Consider the following 16,711-nt stretch of genomic DNA (forward strand, 5'->3'; position numbering starts at 1 on the left):
AGAGAAGAGGAACTTACCAAGATAGTAGCAAGCAGAATACCCAGTTCACAATTTTCGCCAAGTATTTCAAAATAAAAGCATCAATCCGGAGTCCCCTACCAGCTTTGAGCGCATATTTAATTAGTGGAAGGCGAGACAGTTGTTTCAAGATTCTAGTGGTTGGTTAGAAAGAAAAAGAAGAAGTGTCCATGGAGGTATAAACGACCAAGGATCGATCTGGACAAAGCTCGCAGATAATATCATCCACTACATAGAGGCTGGCGTCACCAGAAACCAATACCGTCGGGCCATATCGTTTGAACCCACTCAAGCCTGTGAAGAATTTAGAACGACGATCGAACTGGCTGGGAACACCAAATGGATCCGTGTCCTCCATGGAGGAGTCTTAAAAATTTTTACTAAATGTCGAAGGTCTAATTGTTGATATGTTAGAATATGTCAGCTCTCCGCGTGTCAGGGAGAACTTGCCTGGATCTTCATCAAAAAGAATGTATTCTGCACCCACGATCCTGTCGATTGGCACATCCGACTCCTGTTGAATGATTGCAATTCTGAGACCTTCTTGTGTCATTTACTGGGTTTCTGGTAGAGCCTACGAGTGTCTGCTACTAGTCGTGACGGCGCTCGTATCGCCATTGTCTCCCCCAACTTGGTGGCTGCAACTGGCGGATCTCGTCTGGGCTGGCGCCTGGGCTTGCGCACTCGTCCCGTGGGGTTTAAGATACATGAGAAGCCAGCCTGTTTGGTCTGGGACGCGAGTTGTATCGGTAAACATTTCGTGGGGAAAATGGAGATGGAGAGGGAGAAGAGAAAGATGAAGGTTCATGTCCACAAGTCGTAGTACAATGAATGTCACGTGAGACAAACGCGTTTAGTAGTGATGTTTAGAATGGTGCATTGTCTTGTACAGAAACAGAACAGGGTAGAGATCAATAAGTATATTCGTCAATGAGGGAAGAAGACAAAGATTAGGGTGTTTGCGAAAAGCAGTCATGTGTTACTGAGTAGGAGAGACCTGTATGACCGTTGCCATACTTAGCATATCTCTCCGCCGCCTTATCGCATCACCAACTTCGCCGAGTACAATTACTCGACCATTTTCCTCTCTCTTCTATATCTGCCATTTTCTGACATTTCTGTACCCCAAGCTCAATTGAATGGATTTACTTTAATCCATCCCCCTCTCTCCGCTTGCCATGTCGTCCAGCTCAATCAAACCTGGATCCCGCACGCCCCATGCCAACAACAACCCAAACTCCCTAAACTACTTCTCTTACCCCGTCACGCATGTCGTCTCGGGCCTCTATCGCCGTTTTACAGACAATTCCTCGTCCTCGGAATCTTCCTCCGGCAACATGCACAACCCCATGAGCAACAACACCTCCAGAACCCCCGGAGTCTTCACCCCCGTCCGGACAGCCTCTCCCTTCCAACCACCACCCCTAACACCCCTCACACTGGCCTCCTCCTTCGATTCATTATCGGAACCAGAACCAAACCCAGACCCAGACTCCCTCCAACAACTCCTCACCCGCACCCTCGCAGAGGAAATCCGCCTCCTCATCCCCGCCCGCCTCCAACTCGTCGATACCTGGCGTTTAGCATATAGTCTCGATCGCGACGGCGCATCGCTGGGCACCCTCTACGCAAAATGTAAGGACGCCGCATCTCGAAGCCCCCGAGCGGGTTTCGTGCTAGTTGTCCGGGACGCATCGCCCAACGGCGCGGTGTTCGGGGCGTACATGACAGATCCTCCGCATCCGAATAACCATTATTACGGGACTGGGGAGTGTTTTCTGTGGCGGGCGAGTGTGCTTCCGCCGCCGGGGTCGATGGGTTTGCAGGATGTTTCTGGTGCTGCGGGGAATGAGAATCGTCCGCCGTCGGAGGATTTGTTGGAGTTGGCTGGTTTGCCGCCGCCGCCTAGTGCGAATACGACGAACGTCGGACGGTCGACCACATTGCGTGGGGAGTCGAAGCAGAAGGATTCTTTTGATACGAGTAATAATCGACTGGCGCCGCCGCGGTCACAGACACAGACACCTACGGGGAGCATCCGCTCGGGGACGAGCACCCCAGAACGCATCCGCTTCAAGGCATTCCCCTACAGCGGCGTGAATGACTGGATGATGTTTTGCGAAACTGGTTTCCTCAGTCTTGGTGGAGGGTGAGTCTTCTATCTAGCTCCTTTACCATGACTATTTGCTAACACACATACAGCGACGGCCACTACGGTCTCTGGGTCGACTCCGGCCTCGAAAAAGGTGTCAGTGCACCATGCCAGACATTCGGTAACGAGCCTCTTTCCGATGAAGGCGTCAAGTTTGATATCATCGGCGTGGAGGTGTGGTATGTTGGTGCTTGAGTTGTTGGTCCCTACTGCCTATTTTGATATATTCTGCCTGCTATATTTATTGGGTATATTAAAAGTGATCTGGTTCGAGAAGATTTATAGCAGATCGTTGTGTACATACTTCAGAATACCCGGACATGATGTGTGGCTGGTTCACCATCGTGTTCTTCCGCATCGTCTTCGTCGTTCACATATATAAATCTCTGCTACTACGGCGTTGGTCTACTCAACTCGAATACCGGTAAAGAAAAAGGCTAAACCCTATAGTCGAGTCCCTTAAAGCATTGAGTCTCAATTATTATCACTGTATTAACTACCATATCAAAGCCAATCTAGAAGTGAATCCTGGACTTCCATTTCCCATAATCTCATTTCACGTTGAACAGTCATTTAAAATCAATAAAAAGGGTATGAAAAAACACGTTACATCACCATCAGTAGAAAAAAACCAAAAGAAAGAAAGAAAAAAAAAAAAAAAAAAAAAAAAAAAAAAAAAAAAAAAAAAAAAAAAAAAAAAAAAAAAAAAATAACACCGAAAAATACAGTCAAAATAACTAAAACGGAGAATTGACAATATCGTCCCGGCCCAACCGGTTACCCCAACGGGTGTTACGACGGCTAGGTGTAACAGGAGGCCCAGCAATACTCTCCCTCGTCGGCTTCTGGAAGCTCTTCTTGGCAACCATGTTGACCTCGTTGGGCAGGGCCACGATGACGTTCTTGTCGGAGCCGAAGCGGAAGTTGTCTGCCTTGACGTCTTCGCCGTAACGCTTGATAGTGTAGGGGTCCTTGCGCCCGGCGGTGACCTTCTTCAAGCTCCAGGTGATGATGAAGGGACCGGTAGCGGTGATGATGGATGTCTCCGAAGAGTCAACGCCGGTGTTGAATTTTGCGGGTGTGAAGAAAATGGGCTTCTTAGTTTCGTGCTGGAATTGGGCGACATGTGCGGGCTGCAGACCCAGTCGTCGGGGTTGAGGCTTCGAGTCCTTGGGGAACGCGCGCTCGAAACCAAGCTTGCCCTCGTTCTTGCCCTCCTTTTGCAGCGCGTCAACCAGGAGGAGGTATGTTCGGCAAGTAGCCAGGACCCAGCGACCATCAGCGGAGACATCAGTACCGATAATCGGTTCTCCGAGTGCGGGAATATGTGTCTTTGCGTTGATACCCAAACGGTCAAATAGACGAATATCACCCTTGTTCGACGCCACAGCCAGGTAACCCTTTTCGGTCGTAGCCATGGATGAGAAGTCGTTCTTGCTAGTGTACTGCTTCAAGTCGGAATCCACCATCTTGTTTCCGGACAGACGAGGATCGACGCGGTAGAGCGCGTTGTTAGACGCACCAACAAAAGTCTGGGCGGAGGTCATTTGCGAGAATTTCTGTAACCAGTTAGCGATGCACATGAATTCATGGGGTTCAAATAACTTACGTTTTCCGGTGCGAAGATATTCACAGGAATATCGTCATGCACCTTCCACTCATCAATAACCTTACCGTACTCCAGATCCATGCGGTACAAGGAGTTGGGGTCACTCTCATTCTGGAGAATCATGTTGGAATCCTCCGCGTGCAGCATGACCTTCTTGGGGCTGAACAGCTTGCCACCTGGCGTCTCGACCTTGGAGATGTTGGTCGAGAACTCCAAGTTGTTGTTGGGTGTGTGCTTGAAGACACCAATCTTAGAGCCACGCACGACAAATGAGCGATCATGCTTGTAACCAACGGCCAGTTGGGAGTTGACGTTTCCATCATCATCTCGCGTAACCACATCCTCTTCCTCCTCGTCTGAGTCGTAGTGCTCACTGCGTTGGCCATCATCCTGGCCCTCTTCCTCCTCCTCCTCCTCCTCTTCTTCCGCTTCAGCTTCCTCGCCAGCCTGCCCCTGCTCTTCATTCTGGTCCTCCATAGTAAGGTCCTGGAAGGCGTCCAAAACGTAATCCCGGTCGTCTTCCTTCACCTTGCCCCACTTCATCTCATTCAGCTGCTCCCATAGAGCCTGCATGAGACCCTCCTGGAACCGTTCCTCCGTCTCTTGATCTGTGAATCGCAACAACCAGGAGTAAGCTGACCCATCCTCGGTGTAATGGTTGAAGATGAAGGAGAGGTATTCAAAGTTGAACACAGGGTTGAGATCCGCAACCACGGCTTGTCCCAACCATTCCTTATCTTGGCCACTGATCTGAAGCCAATATTGCCAGGTACCAATTTCAGACACGGTAGCTGTAATCTTTGGATCCTGTTGGACGAATGAGCCGGTCGTGAAGTCGAATAGATGCAGTTCAGCAGTCTCTTGGGCCAAAATCTCCTTGACCTCTGGCTGCGCCGCAGAAGGGGGAGCAACGGTGCCCTCTTCAGCGGGCTTAATGATTCCCTTGGACTGGGAGTATTCCACGTCCTTCGCCATGGTAGCAGTTGACTCTCCGGCCGTCAAAGAGGGCGCACGGGATTTGGTCGTCGGGGACGCGATGGGACTCGCAGACGGAATCGGTTTCTCTTCCTGGAACGAGAACTGCTCCAGCTCTTGCTCGGTCGCCTTTTGTGCGCTTTGTCGGTATTTTCGCTCGTACTGGCACTGAACAGCAGCCAACTCGAAGGTGGCGACTTTCTCGGATGGCACAGATGGATCGCAAACAAATTCGAACAGGTCGCCCAAATCACCACTCAAATCACTCCAGGCTAATACCTTGGCACCACCTTCCCGAACTTCTGAACGGAAATGCAACGACTGGTCGAGAAGGAAGACTTTCTCGTCCTTGTCCAGATTGTCACTACCGCCCTCTCCGTCGTCGTCGTCGGCCAGTTCCTCTTCACCTTCCTCGTAGGCTCTCTGAACTACCAGCTGGTACTGAAATTCCTGACCAGTACGTCGGATGGTCGCTGCAGCGTCCTTGAAGATGAGTTCCGAATAACCCTTGGGAGAAAGGGGCCGGACCAGATACAGCTGACCCTGTGGGATTTCGATGATCGACTCTTTGGAGGTGTCCCCGAAGATGAACTTGCTCACTGTCGAGAAATTATTTATTAGTATAACTGATTCAATGGAGTGAAGTGTCCAAGTCGGTGAAGGAAATAGTTGAAGAGGGGTGACAGCGGGGCAGCAACAACGTCAACAACTCTTTACTTACCGTTGCGGAGCATAAACATGGTTGCGACGTTTGCTTAGCAACAGGTAAAATTCAAGTCGGGGAGAACACGGCGAGAGCAGGATAAATATAGAGTCAAGAGGACAGATCCAGCATCACCCAGGCACGCCCTGACTTCTGCAGTAATTGAGAGCAAATGTTTCTTAGGAAGTTTTTTTTCTAGAAAAAGGAAAAAAAAGTCGTTGTTTTGATTCTGCCGTCATTGACCGGTGGCGTTGTGGCGCTGTGGCTGAGTCGCTGAATAAGCATTACTCCAACAATGAAGCTATACAAGACGGAAAATAGGCTATGATACAGGGCATACACTGGATATCTAAACGCTAATTGGCAACCTTTTACGCCTGTTCGGCAGCCACAGAGAGTTCCTGCTGTTCAATTTCTGCCTCAACGGCGTCGGCAGCTTCAGCATCATCATCATCATCATTATCACCATCGTCTTCAACACCCTCGGCATTTTCATTAGGAGGGCTACCCTCCTCCCCAGCAGCCTTACCCTTCAGCTTCCCTCCTTTGCGTTGAGGAATGACCTGCATGAATGCCTCCCCCCAGTCTCCTGTTTCCAACCAGCGCAGCATGATCTCCATGACATGGTTCGTTGCCAGCACCGAGCGCGAAGCCATCTGAATGTATTCCCCAATGGGCAGCTTGGCCGTCTTGATCCCCCTCTCCGTCGCCTGTTTGTAACAGATGGCCTTGTGGCGGTTCTTATCCACCAGTCCTCCAATAATGTATGTACTGTGCGGCTTCAACTCTGTCAACGTATTCGGGCTGTCGCTACTGAGGTAGACAACCTCTCCGTCCTCCGGTCTGGCATCAGATTGCTCCTCGAGTTTCCCAGCCAACTTGCCTCCTTCAGGACCCGTCATCCACACTTTCGCCATCTCTGCCGCATGCACGTAGTCCTCCTGCATGGTGCGAACACCCCTCCAGTTCAAATAGGTCTTCTTGAGCACCGTATCAAACCGCTCCCTGAGCTGCTTATCAAAAGAGGATATCACATAGTGCACACGATACTTCGACCGGCTGTTATCCGAGTACGCCCTCGTCAACTGCGACCCCAGCGATATCCGCTCCTTATCCATCATCAACTCATCAAAGCCACAGTCCATGATGAAGGTAAGCGGGACAAGCGTCGACTGGTGATGCCGTTGTCTCGTTGACGCAAGCTTTTTCCGCATCGCCTCTTCAGCCTCCTTCCCTTGTTTCTTCGCCTCCTCTAGTAGGTTCTTTTTTCGTTGTTTCTTTGCGGCATTTTCTTCTTTTCTCTTTGCTTTGCGCTCGTCGGCTTTTGCGTCCCAGGCTTCTCTGCGGCGGAGTTTCTTCAGTTGGTTTTTCGATAATGTGGGCGCGGTGGTTTCGCCTTCGGGTTTTTGTTGGTCGCCAGTGGCTTCTGGGTTATTTTCTTCGCCATTGTCGGTTTCAAAGATAGCCTTGCTCTCCTCGTTTCCATTGTGTGTAGCTGTTGTCGCATGGTCGTCAACTTTTTCTTCGCTGGTCATCGAGGGTCCCATACTCTCCTCCGGCTTCTGTCCCTCAATACCCAGCTTCTGCTGCTTTCTCGGTCTCTCTTCCTCGTCCATAGCCATAAATTACAAAAGAAAAAAAACACGAGCAAAAGCACAAGCCCGAAAATATTGAGTCAAGATCATCCAAATCAACCACCAAAAATCCCGGTGGAACCCGCATCCGCCCATCCTCTCACACTATCAGCCAATCACACGCCCCCAAGCCCGCATTACAAAACTGGAGCACACCACGTGACACAACCAATCCAACCTTCGCCCGGAAAGTCAAGCGTCACTATCTCGGTCTTCGCGGTCGAGATCTTGCTCTCCCTTCTTTCCCTTCCACTAATCCTACGATTGACGCTTGCGTCCAAGCAACACCCGTTTCATCATGCCGCAAGACATGCCCCCCGTGGGGGGCTACGAGCCCGTCCAGTACAAGGTGCGTCGACCGGAATTCAATCCACAGGTGCCCCAAGCCCGAAGAACAATCCGTTGACTTGTCTCTGCGATGTAGCGCCACATGCCTGCTCGCGGCTTCCGGCCCATGTACTACCTGATCGGAATGCACATGGTCATGGCCTACGGTTACTACAAGCTGTTCTACGGTGTTCGTGAGCAACAGTACGTTTCCTCCGAATATACCCAATCCACGCACAACACTTCGAAACATAACCCGAGCAGACGTGATCAATTAACACAAATACAGTGAACTTGCCCGCGAGAAAATCTGGTCCAGACTGCACATCCTCCCCCTTCTCCAAGCCGAAGAAGACCGCGACCAGGTCCGTCGACACTTCGCTGACAAGGCACGAGAGCGTGAGCTGCTTGGCCAGGAGACTAAGGTCTACAACACGGATAGGTGTGCAACCCTCACAATTAGAAGCAATAGCATTAGGCTAAATGTGGTTGCTAATGGGATATCTGCGGATAGATTCGTTCGCCCTACATTCGTCTATACCCCCTCCAACGTCACCCAGTAAATTTGACGCGCTACTGCTACGTGCTTGGGATATTTATGCTGGATTACTCGCATCTTTTGCGGCGCTCGATTTCGCTTTTATGGTTGTCGGGCGTGTTACGAAATTAGAAGCAAGTGAGACAAAGGAGGGCTGTACGCGGAGACTGTGCATTGGCCATTACAGTTCGTTGGCGAGGAAGAAGAAGAAGAAGAAGCCACTCAGAGATTTCTGGGGAAAATTCATTGTATGATGTAGATATACCGTCGCAATTGTTTCGTTTCGTCTATGTTATCCTTGTTTACCTACGATCCTGTTATATCCGGACGTTCGGCTATGTCTTTAGAGAACGCATGCACGGATTGTCGGTAATAAAGCATTCAATTGCCATGCTAATTATATTCTAACATTTTCATATGTTTTGTGTTTGCTATACATAGCAGTGGCTTTCTATGATTGGTTATGCTCAAAATGCACAGGATAAAATGAATAACTAAGCTGAACAAAAGAGAGAAAACAGATAACGTTGACACAATGAAGTTGGACCACACCATACTTCATACTGTACAGAAGTCAAAGAGTTACAACTCGTACGCTAATGCCACCATCCGTGCATCCATACATCCATATTCCATAACCCATACCGTCCATGACAAACGGTCAGCCAAACATATCCGCAATACCACCCAAATCAGGTCCGTCATTTATGTCGACCTTGGTAGTTTGCTGACCATCCATCTCATTCTTCATGTATTTCTCCTGCAGTGCACTTCGCGTCTTGCGACGTTCTACTCTGGAGTCTAGAATTTTGCCCTGCTCCGCGATGCTAACGCCTCGGAGACCTTCCAAGAGTTCCAAAATCAGTGCTCGCTGCTGTCGTGCCGAGCTAGAGCGGAGAAGGGCATTTTCGGCGTATGCCACACGCTGCGGGTCAATGCCTGGGAGACTCAATATGACTGTGCGCGGGGTTGGGCTGCTGGAGCCGTAGAGAACCCAGATAGACGCGATAAGCGATGCAAGGTCCTTCTGCATGTCGACGAAATAGGGTTCGTGTACGGATGTGATGCACGCCTTAAGGACCTCTGAGGAGATGAATTCACGGATCGTGGCAGTAGTAGGGGTGTCGTTTGGAGGTGCAAAGTCCTGCAGAAGGGATCTAATAACACGGGTAATGATGCTGCAGCACCGGGTATCACGCATGCGAAGGGCATGGGTACAAAACAACATGACCGGTTCAAATATCTCTGGCGAAGAGAGAACAAAGTGTCGAATGGACTCAGTAATCGATGGCGGCGGCGTGGGTCCACTTGGATCTGTCGATTCTGTTTGATCAGGGTCTGCCAGTTGATATTAGCCGAAGTCAAACACGACGGTCAAAGCTAATGAGGGCAACTTACCACCTCGTTGCGGATCTAAGAGGCTTGCAACCATGATGACTGCCGAGTAAGTCAGTTGCCGGAGAATACTTTCGGATTTCATCTCGTCGGTCAAATCGCTTTCCGCCATTCCCGCTTTCTGCTGCTCAATAATCTCCCACTCCGTGGTGACCTTGCGATCGATATGGGTAAACAGACTCGAGAGCATCGGCGGGAGGAACTGGCTTCGGAACCGGACAGGACAATCGTCGATCAAGCAACGGGAGACATTAAGCAAGACAGAGAATTGATGCGACGACAGATGTACCGAATCGTTGAACAGGGCTTCCGACAAGGGCCCGGGAAGTTCGGCAAACCCATAGAAATGCTCTCGCATCCTACTCATGCTGAACAAGATCGAATAACAAGCCTCACGGACTGCTCGGATCTTGCCCCGGACAGAAGATGCAAATCCCTCCAAAGTTCCTCGGGATGCAGTAATCTTTGCGTAGAAGTCGTCCCTGCTACCAGTCGAAATTCCTGCCTGCCAGAACCTATCGGTTAAGATGTGCTCAACGACTGCTTTCATTTCATCAGGAAGACCTCCCCAATTCTTCGGGTTATGGAAGGCATGAGCATTGCTTTACAGAATTAGCATCATCTTAGAGCCTGGGACAAGGAATCATTACCTCACGAGCTGTAACAGGGACGGTAGGACGACTGGAATAGTATCATGCCAAGTTTTACATGCAAGGTCGTACGCGGGTTCCCCCCTCTTCACCCGCTCTGTAGAGATTGCTAGCATGATTTTGGTTCCTCGCAGCGGCAAATGCTAGAGAATGTCAGAGTTTAGTCGACGAGTTATGGAGGCTAAACATACCTGGAATTTCCGGGTCATTCCCTCTTGGATTTGTTTTCCATCACTATCCACGGAAACCTCTGTCCAGTCCTCTAGCTTGTGCGCTTGCCTTGCCTGCATGTAGGGTCCCACGTCTTGCAATCCGAGCAAAGCGCAGAATCCTTCGAAAGATGAACTCAAGCGCTGTAGTTCTTCATCCTGCCAAGCCTGTCGTACTGGCTGTACGAAAGAGACAAGACGAGACTCGCGCACATACTGATCCATGTTACTTGCTCGTAGTCTAGGTTGAGGTTAGCACGACATAAAGCGAAGCGCCATTGAAATCGCATACGTTATAATCACAAGGACCGATGTGAGCTCCATTTGCAACTTGTCGTCCATTTGGTTTGACATGGTGATCTCTTTGATTTTCGGCTCGAGCACATCATAGAAAGTCTGTTCACACTTGTTAATAACAATTATCATCCTTTTCACGTTAGAGATCTGGGTTCTTACCGAGAAATAATCAGCGTAGCGTACTGCCAGACGACGTAATTCGTGACTTGACAAACCGTGAAGCTCCTTGACAGCCTCTGAATAGGCCGGATATTCCGGTTGGTCAGGAAGACGTGTCATGAGGATATGTTCGAGGACTTTCAGCGCAAAGCTGGGGGTCTTATCCAAGGCCCGACACGAGATATCGACAGCAAGCTTAATGATTCGTTCGTTCAAGATGGGGTCCTAATAGACAATGAGTATGAATACACTTCACCACTGCTAAAAGACCTGACAAACCTCGAAGTTGCGCTGCAGTAGACTCATCGCCCATGCCTCTAGCGCAGTCTCTAACTCACTCCGCTTCTGCTCCTGGTTGTTGGTTGTTGGTTAGTTACATAGATCTCTCAAAAATAAAATAAAATAAAAACAAATACGTACATCCTGCTGAGGTGTCTTCCCGTGAGCAGATACCCATTTGTTGTATCCCTTCAGTGTCGCATCTACGACAGCGAACTGTGTATCAGCGCGCATGAGAGGTATCGAAGACTTGGAGAATGTTGTCACTGATTTACTTCTGTTAACACGGCGCTCGAGCAGATGGAGAGTTATACCCACCATTAAATGGAGCAACGCCATCATAAAGACTGTTTAAGTTCACTTCAACCCCGGATAGTATGTGCGGAATGGCTTCTTGTGGTCTCTTTTGAACAATAGTTTCTATGATGTTCGAGCAATACCGTCGATAATTTCCAACGAACGCATGTCTCTCAGGGACGGTATCAATGTCTTCGTAAAGAAAAGTGACCGTGGGGCTTCCAGAATCTTCCGGTAGAGATTCCCAACGAACTAGTCGCTGGGTGCAGATACCTAACAATTGGGGAACGAGACTAGTGACAAACTCGGTATTTCCGATTCTCTCAGATGCCAACAATTTTGACCATATGTGAAGCACGGGTATCGAGATGGTCAGGCTTTGATGTTGGATGACGTTGATCATGAGATGGAAGAAGTGCGGAAGGTTCAGGCCATGTGCCGTTTCTAGCGAGAAGCCCTTTTCCTCGAGGAAGCCAGCGACGTAGGACAGCATCTACCGGACATTAGTTATCACTATTAAAAATCACACCACCCTTGGCTGTAGACTGTACCTCTGATAGCTTCTTTGAGATTGTGTATCTGGTGTCATCTATATCGTCAGGTCCAACGATGGACCACTCGTAAAGTTTCTGTAGGAGATCCAAGTACTCCGTTTCGTACATCAGATGCACCAGGGGTTGGAAATCATCAATATCAAAGTTGGCTCTGCTATACAACGAGTGCAGCGCTTCCACGCCAGCCTAGGTAGTTTAATAAAAATTTCCAAAAATTAAGGCTGAGAATGTCCTTACCAATAATACTTGCTCATCATGGCAAGTAAAGGCCCGAACAATGTGTGGAACGCAGTTTGTGGAAATGATAGCCTTTGGAATAGTCCAAGCGAGACATGCCTTGAGAGTCGCGAGGGCTTTTATTGCAGCGTCCTTTGCCTGCTTAGACGTCTGCACATTCTCGATACATTCTCCTAAGAATTCACACGTCCTCGTCATCCAACCTTCCGTGCCGCACCGGATTTCGAGTTGCTTATCCCGCTTCGGATAAACCTCCTCGAACACGGACAGAGGCGTATAGATCTCGATGAGCGCCCGGTTGAGGTCAGTTCCCCGTAGCGACGAAACTGTGTCTTCGCGGTAAAAGATGTCTTCCGACAAAGTCTCTAAAACGGACAGGACAAACTCCTTGTGAACCAAGCTGGCGCTCCAGAACTGCACGAGCGTCTGGTCCATGTCGAGCCAATCCAGGCCCCAGCTCCGCTTTGCGACTTCAGCCCATAACTGCGGGATCTTATTGCGGATGTACGGGGGATCCTCCTGTCGTATTGACTGTGCCAATGGGATAACCAACTCTCTAAGCTCGACCAACTGGTTCGAAGTAATAGATGTATGACGCAAGACATGATCCAGAAGCGTCAGGCCAAAATAGCGGACCAGGGGAGCATGCTCTGTCCGAGAAGCTAGCAGAAATCCATTGTGAGCGGCTGCTTTGCTCTGCTTCTGCGCTTCAACATAAGTCAACGCCTCTCTGCGCAGCTCATTCGTAGATGATGGGCTGTGAATGAGCTCCAACGCACGGATAAGGTCGGCCATGCCGCCCTCGGAAAATTCTGCGGCCGCCATTGTTATTGTCGCTGTCTGTTTGTGTTATCTTCTGTGCCAAGCCTGGCCAGTATATGTCCTTGTCGGATGGCGCTTTGGGGGTGGGCGTGTTTGTTTGACCGCCGTAGATCTTTTATACCTTGTGGCGCTTGTTTAATTCTTCGTCTTTTTCCTCAAGATGTTCAATGATTCAATCGCAGCACCAATACTTCCATACTCTGGTCGTATCTGAAATTTGGATGTATCCAAACAGAAATCGGAGTTCCTTAACGGGCGACCAAAACGGCAACAGCCATCAAAAGCGGCTCCCGCGTCAGACCTCCGGAGGTGCGACTCTAATCAAATCTTTCTAGCCGGGATAACAGAGACCAGACTGTAAGCCGTTATCTTCTTCCTGTTTATATAAATTCCGATGTTCAGTGCCTATTCCTCTGCAGTCGCGGGGAGAAAAACAGTATGGGGAAGAGTAAGAAGAGGAAAAACGGACGAACTTTGAGGCAAGTCGACGGAGTTTCCACGCGCTCCGCTCCAATCACCACACACCGACCGTCTGGACCTCACCGCTCACTGGTCATGGGATCTGTAACGATAAATAGAAATATACTAGTGCAAAGCGGTGGCTGTAGTGGAAGAAAAGAAGAGATGCTCTGGGGGGTTCTAGAGTACAGTTGGTTGGAGAGGGAGTGGTACTGGTCAACTATAGACATAAAGTTGTTCCTTTTTGGATATATATCACGGAATACGTAGTGTATACTCTTATAGCAGACAAATGTATTTCTGTCCAATCAAGTTGGCAATAATAAGAATGTCAAGACTATCACACATGATACAACTAATCACCGCCAATGATTACTGAACATCCAAAGAAACAAAAAGGCATTCACATAACAACACACCCTCCCTTCTGACATTGCTCCAAGTAGCTGACATCATCACCTGGTACGTTGGATGCCTCGCTCAGCTTGTGCTTGATGCCTTCGATCTTGATGTTCTGATTGCCCGCTTCATGCCACCACCGCAGACGCTGGACCTTTACCGAGTTAAACTCCTCAGCATCTATCTCCCATTTCCCGCTACTAACAGAGATCTCTGACTGGTCTTTCGGGAAGTGGAATTCAGGAAGGTAGATTTCCGTTGGCGTTTCCTGTCCGGCAGCCTCCTTGGCTTTCAGTGACATGGTGAAGGTGCACTTTCGTAAATCGAACAGATGGCTTACAACCTGGCTATTTGTCTTGATTGGACTAGGGCGGATGTACGCCTCTGCGGCCCGATGGCCGGTCCCTGCACCTGTGGATTGAGAGCGCTCCGACGAGATCGATGGCGGCGAAAGTGCCTGCTTCAGATCTCCCGGTCCAACGTGCTGACCGTCCGTATTGCTTTGACTTTCCGAATAACCAGGGAATTGAGGATTAAATGGAACTGAAGATCCACTTGGAAGCTCCAGGTCGTCGCTTGAAAAAATAGATAGGTCCTCTCCATTCCAATAATCTCCCCATTCGTGATCGTTCTAAATCAATTAGTGACTGCCAAATTGTTCTTATTATCAAGAGAAATGTAGACCTACCCTTGTAGAATATAGCCACAGCGAAAATCCATTGGAAGTACTGCCTTCCAATGCAAAGTGATTTGCATCCATGGCTCTGATTTGGCTACTGTAGTCGCCGGTCTTGTACGCATACTTGTCATCCATGTCGTAGGGGATCCCAATTTCCGTAAATATCATCGGATGATTACCCATGTACCGAAGACTTTCGTCTCTCAAGAACTTGAGTTGATCACGCAGACAATTTCTAATAGCTGTCTCTCCAATCTTGACAGCAAAGGCTGGGCCCCAATACTTGCCACGGAGGACACCAATCACGTCAACGTTGTAGAGGCGATTCCTATTTTGATTAGCAATGCAATGTGCAGTCATACTGGGAAACCTACCAATGCTTCGTCAAGAGAGTGAGACCGTCATAGTAGTGCACTGCATGCACCATATTAGGGTCGTCATCAATCGTTCCTTTCAAGTCCGGGGGAACTTCCATGACGGGTGGCTGGCAGAACATGATAGCTTCTGGCCAGACACTCCGGATGGCGTCCCTATATGCCCGATAGTGCTCCAGGAAGTGCGTGTTGGTAAACTTTTCGTAATCCAGAGGTTCTCCTGTGTTCGGGTCTTTCGCGAAATAGTCTTTCTGGAGTAGTTGATCGGTCGACGGGTCCCAAACACCATGCTGAGCCCAGATACACTCTCCCAACTTCCAACCAGGGTCCCTCTTCCAACCGTATTTACTGTCATCATAGTCCGCTGGTAGCCAAGCCGATTCGCCCTCGGGGTCAACCAGCTCCCGTCCAGTCTGGTAAGGCCCGAAACTGCCGAAACCCCATGTAGTGATTTCGCAAGGTCGCCCAGATCCTGTCAGCATGGCTTGCCAAGCAGTTGGAGATGTACCTAGCTGAAGCTGCTGTTCAGGCGGGATCACGGATATATCTTGAACACCAATCAATCCCCTATGAGGCTCATTTATGCTCTCCCATCCGATAACAACCTCATTTTCAAGATCCCCGGCTTCATGGATCCTCTCAGCTAGGTATTTGCATGCAGCGATGAAGTGGCTTTGGAGGTAGTCCTGGATGTTCATGCCATTTATGATGGCCTTAGGGGCAAATTGGCGTCCGGCCCAGAATAGGGTAAATATTGCTTGGCAGAAGAACCGGGTATAATTGGTACTCCATATCATCTTGGGAAACAGAGCTGGATTGTCATATGTGTTTTGGACGAGGGCGGCTTCAGTCTTCTTGAAAGCTCTCGGATTGAAGCCTGCGGCGTACAGTGTCCATCCTGGCGCACCAGATCCTCCAGATAAGCGTGACCACTTGGTGTTTCTTAGCCTCCACCTCATTTGATATAGTTAACAGGAAACATACCACATCCTGATGGGGGTCCATGTAAACGTAGAAGCCATATACCTTAGCAATACGAAGCACTTCTATTGTAAATGCAACCCATTCCTGATCGTAAATGCCCGGGCCAGCATGCTCGATGGCCTCCCAAGTGAAGACGTATCGTATATTGTTGTAACCCCATTTTCGGAGCTTCGCAAAGTGCATGTGTGCATCTTCGAGCGGAAAGGGTCGGTTGACGAACGAAACATCACCGGAATCAAAGAAATTATCGGAAACATAAGTAGGGACGTCTGGTTTCGCAGGATACTTCGCTTCGCCGGCAACGTTGATCCCTCTTAAAGTGATCTCCCGATTTTGCGGGTCTCTGAATGTTTTGCCATCAATTCGAAGGCGCGGAAGTGCCATGGTTAACCGAAACTCTGGCCTATTCCTCTGTGGAAAGAGATAAGAACCCGATTTCTCTATCCAAGGTCTTCCGAAGCCGGATTAAGGAGTTGACGGAAGTATCCAGAGGCCGATTCCAGGATAATTCAAGGCTATATGACGAATAGCGTGCTCGGACTCTGCACTAGATAGCTACTATTCTCTGTGTGACAGGGGAAAAGTCAGCATTCTGTTCGATGGCAATGGTCTCAATTACCCGTGATCTGCATCTAGTACATAGCACGAGAAGTATAGCGGACCGACCTTGCCACGTTTTCCAATAATGTCTGGTGGGAAAAATAATATCGTCCAAATGCTCCAAATAATCTGTAATCACGAGAGGATTTACAGAAGCAAAGAAATAAGAACGATAAAAGTCCCCGGCAGTAGTGCAGTTAAGGATCTCCAGCTGTCTGGGTTCCCAACGGGTGCGGTCAGGCGGAGATACGAATACGAAGGCGCTTATCTCGATAAAGGCCAGCTCTGACGTTATCCGCCTTCTGGACTCCCCACAGACGCTAAACTAAACATAGTAACCGCGAAGCTCTATCTTGGTTTG

General features: G+C 49.2%; 6 protein-coding genes across 6 annotated transcripts; 2 read left to right on the forward strand and 4 right to left on the reverse strand.

Moving 5' to 3' along the window:
• Positions 1-1,196: 1,196 nt before the first annotated feature.
• EURHEDRAFT_405596 (putative oxidative stress response protein Oxr1) lies at positions 1,197-2,365 on the forward strand (the record flags this gene model as incomplete). The annotated part of the gene is made up of 2 exons (XM_040780397.1): positions 1,197-2,167; positions 2,221-2,365. The coding sequence occupies 2 exons, from the start codon at positions 1,197-1,199 to the stop codon at positions 2,363-2,365; spliced, it is 1,116 nt and encodes a 371-aa protein (XP_040635617.1).
• Positions 2,366-2,883: 518 nt separating this feature from the next.
• On the reverse strand, positions 2,884-5,631 carry EURHEDRAFT_485958 (uncharacterized protein). The gene is made up of 3 exons (XM_040785559.1): positions 5,476-5,631; positions 3,780-5,353; positions 2,884-3,729 (listed from the first exon to the last, which is right to left on the reverse strand). Exons 1-3 carry the CDS (start codon positions 5,492-5,494, stop codon positions 2,908-2,910), a joined length of 2,415 nt encoding a protein of 804 aa, XP_040635618.1. The 5' UTR covers positions 5,495-5,631; the 3' UTR covers positions 2,884-2,907.
• A 9-nt stretch (positions 5,632-5,640) lies between these two features.
• trm10 (tRNA (guanine(9)-N(1))-methyltransferase) lies at positions 5,641-7,119 on the reverse strand. Its single transcript, XM_040782816.1, has one exon. It carries the CDS (start codon positions 7,077-7,079, stop codon positions 5,829-5,831), a length of 1,251 nt encoding a protein of 416 aa, XP_040635619.1. The 5' UTR covers positions 7,080-7,119; the 3' UTR covers positions 5,641-5,828.
• Positions 7,120-7,389: 270 nt separating this feature from the next.
• Positions 7,390-7,981, forward strand: EURHEDRAFT_463807 (putative NADH-ubiquinone oxidoreductase subunit GRIM-19; the record flags this gene model as incomplete). The annotated part of the gene is made up of 4 exons (XM_040784909.1): positions 7,390-7,440; positions 7,516-7,622; positions 7,708-7,860; positions 7,933-7,981. 4 exons carry the CDS (start codon positions 7,390-7,392, stop codon positions 7,979-7,981), a joined length of 360 nt encoding a protein of 119 aa, XP_040635620.1.
• Positions 7,982-8,617: 636 nt separating this feature from the next.
• Positions 8,618-12,858, reverse strand: EURHEDRAFT_463819 (karyopherin MSN5; the record flags this gene model as incomplete). The annotated part of the gene is made up of 11 exons (XM_040784911.1): positions 8,618-9,294; positions 9,355-9,953; positions 10,002-10,144; positions 10,193-10,451; positions 10,503-10,606; positions 10,667-10,891; positions 10,946-11,017; positions 11,087-11,211; positions 11,264-11,735; positions 11,794-11,982; positions 12,034-12,858. The coding sequence occupies 11 exons, from the start codon at positions 12,856-12,858 to the stop codon at positions 8,618-8,620; spliced, it is 3,690 nt and encodes a 1,229-aa protein (XP_040635621.1).
• Positions 12,859-13,588: 730 nt separating this feature from the next.
• Positions 13,589-16,579, reverse strand: EURHEDRAFT_415933 (sterylglucosidase 1). Its single transcript, XM_040782817.1, has 5 exons — positions 16,417-16,579; positions 15,751-16,315; positions 14,767-15,698; positions 14,402-14,720; positions 13,589-14,344 (listed from the first exon to the last, which is right to left on the reverse strand). The coding sequence occupies exons 2-5, from the start codon at positions 16,132-16,134 to the stop codon at positions 13,718-13,720; spliced, it is 2,262 nt and encodes a 753-aa protein (XP_040635622.1). The 5' UTR covers positions 16,135-16,315; positions 16,417-16,579; the 3' UTR covers positions 13,589-13,717.
• Between the last annotated feature and the right edge of the window lie 132 nt (positions 16,580-16,711).

The sequence above is a fragment of the Aspergillus ruber genome (assembly GCF_000600275.1).
Source record: "Aspergillus ruber CBS 135680 unplaced genomic scaffold scaffold00030, whole genome shotgun sequence".
Taxonomy (NCBI): domain Eukaryota; kingdom Fungi; phylum Ascomycota; class Eurotiomycetes; order Eurotiales; family Aspergillaceae; genus Aspergillus; species Aspergillus ruber.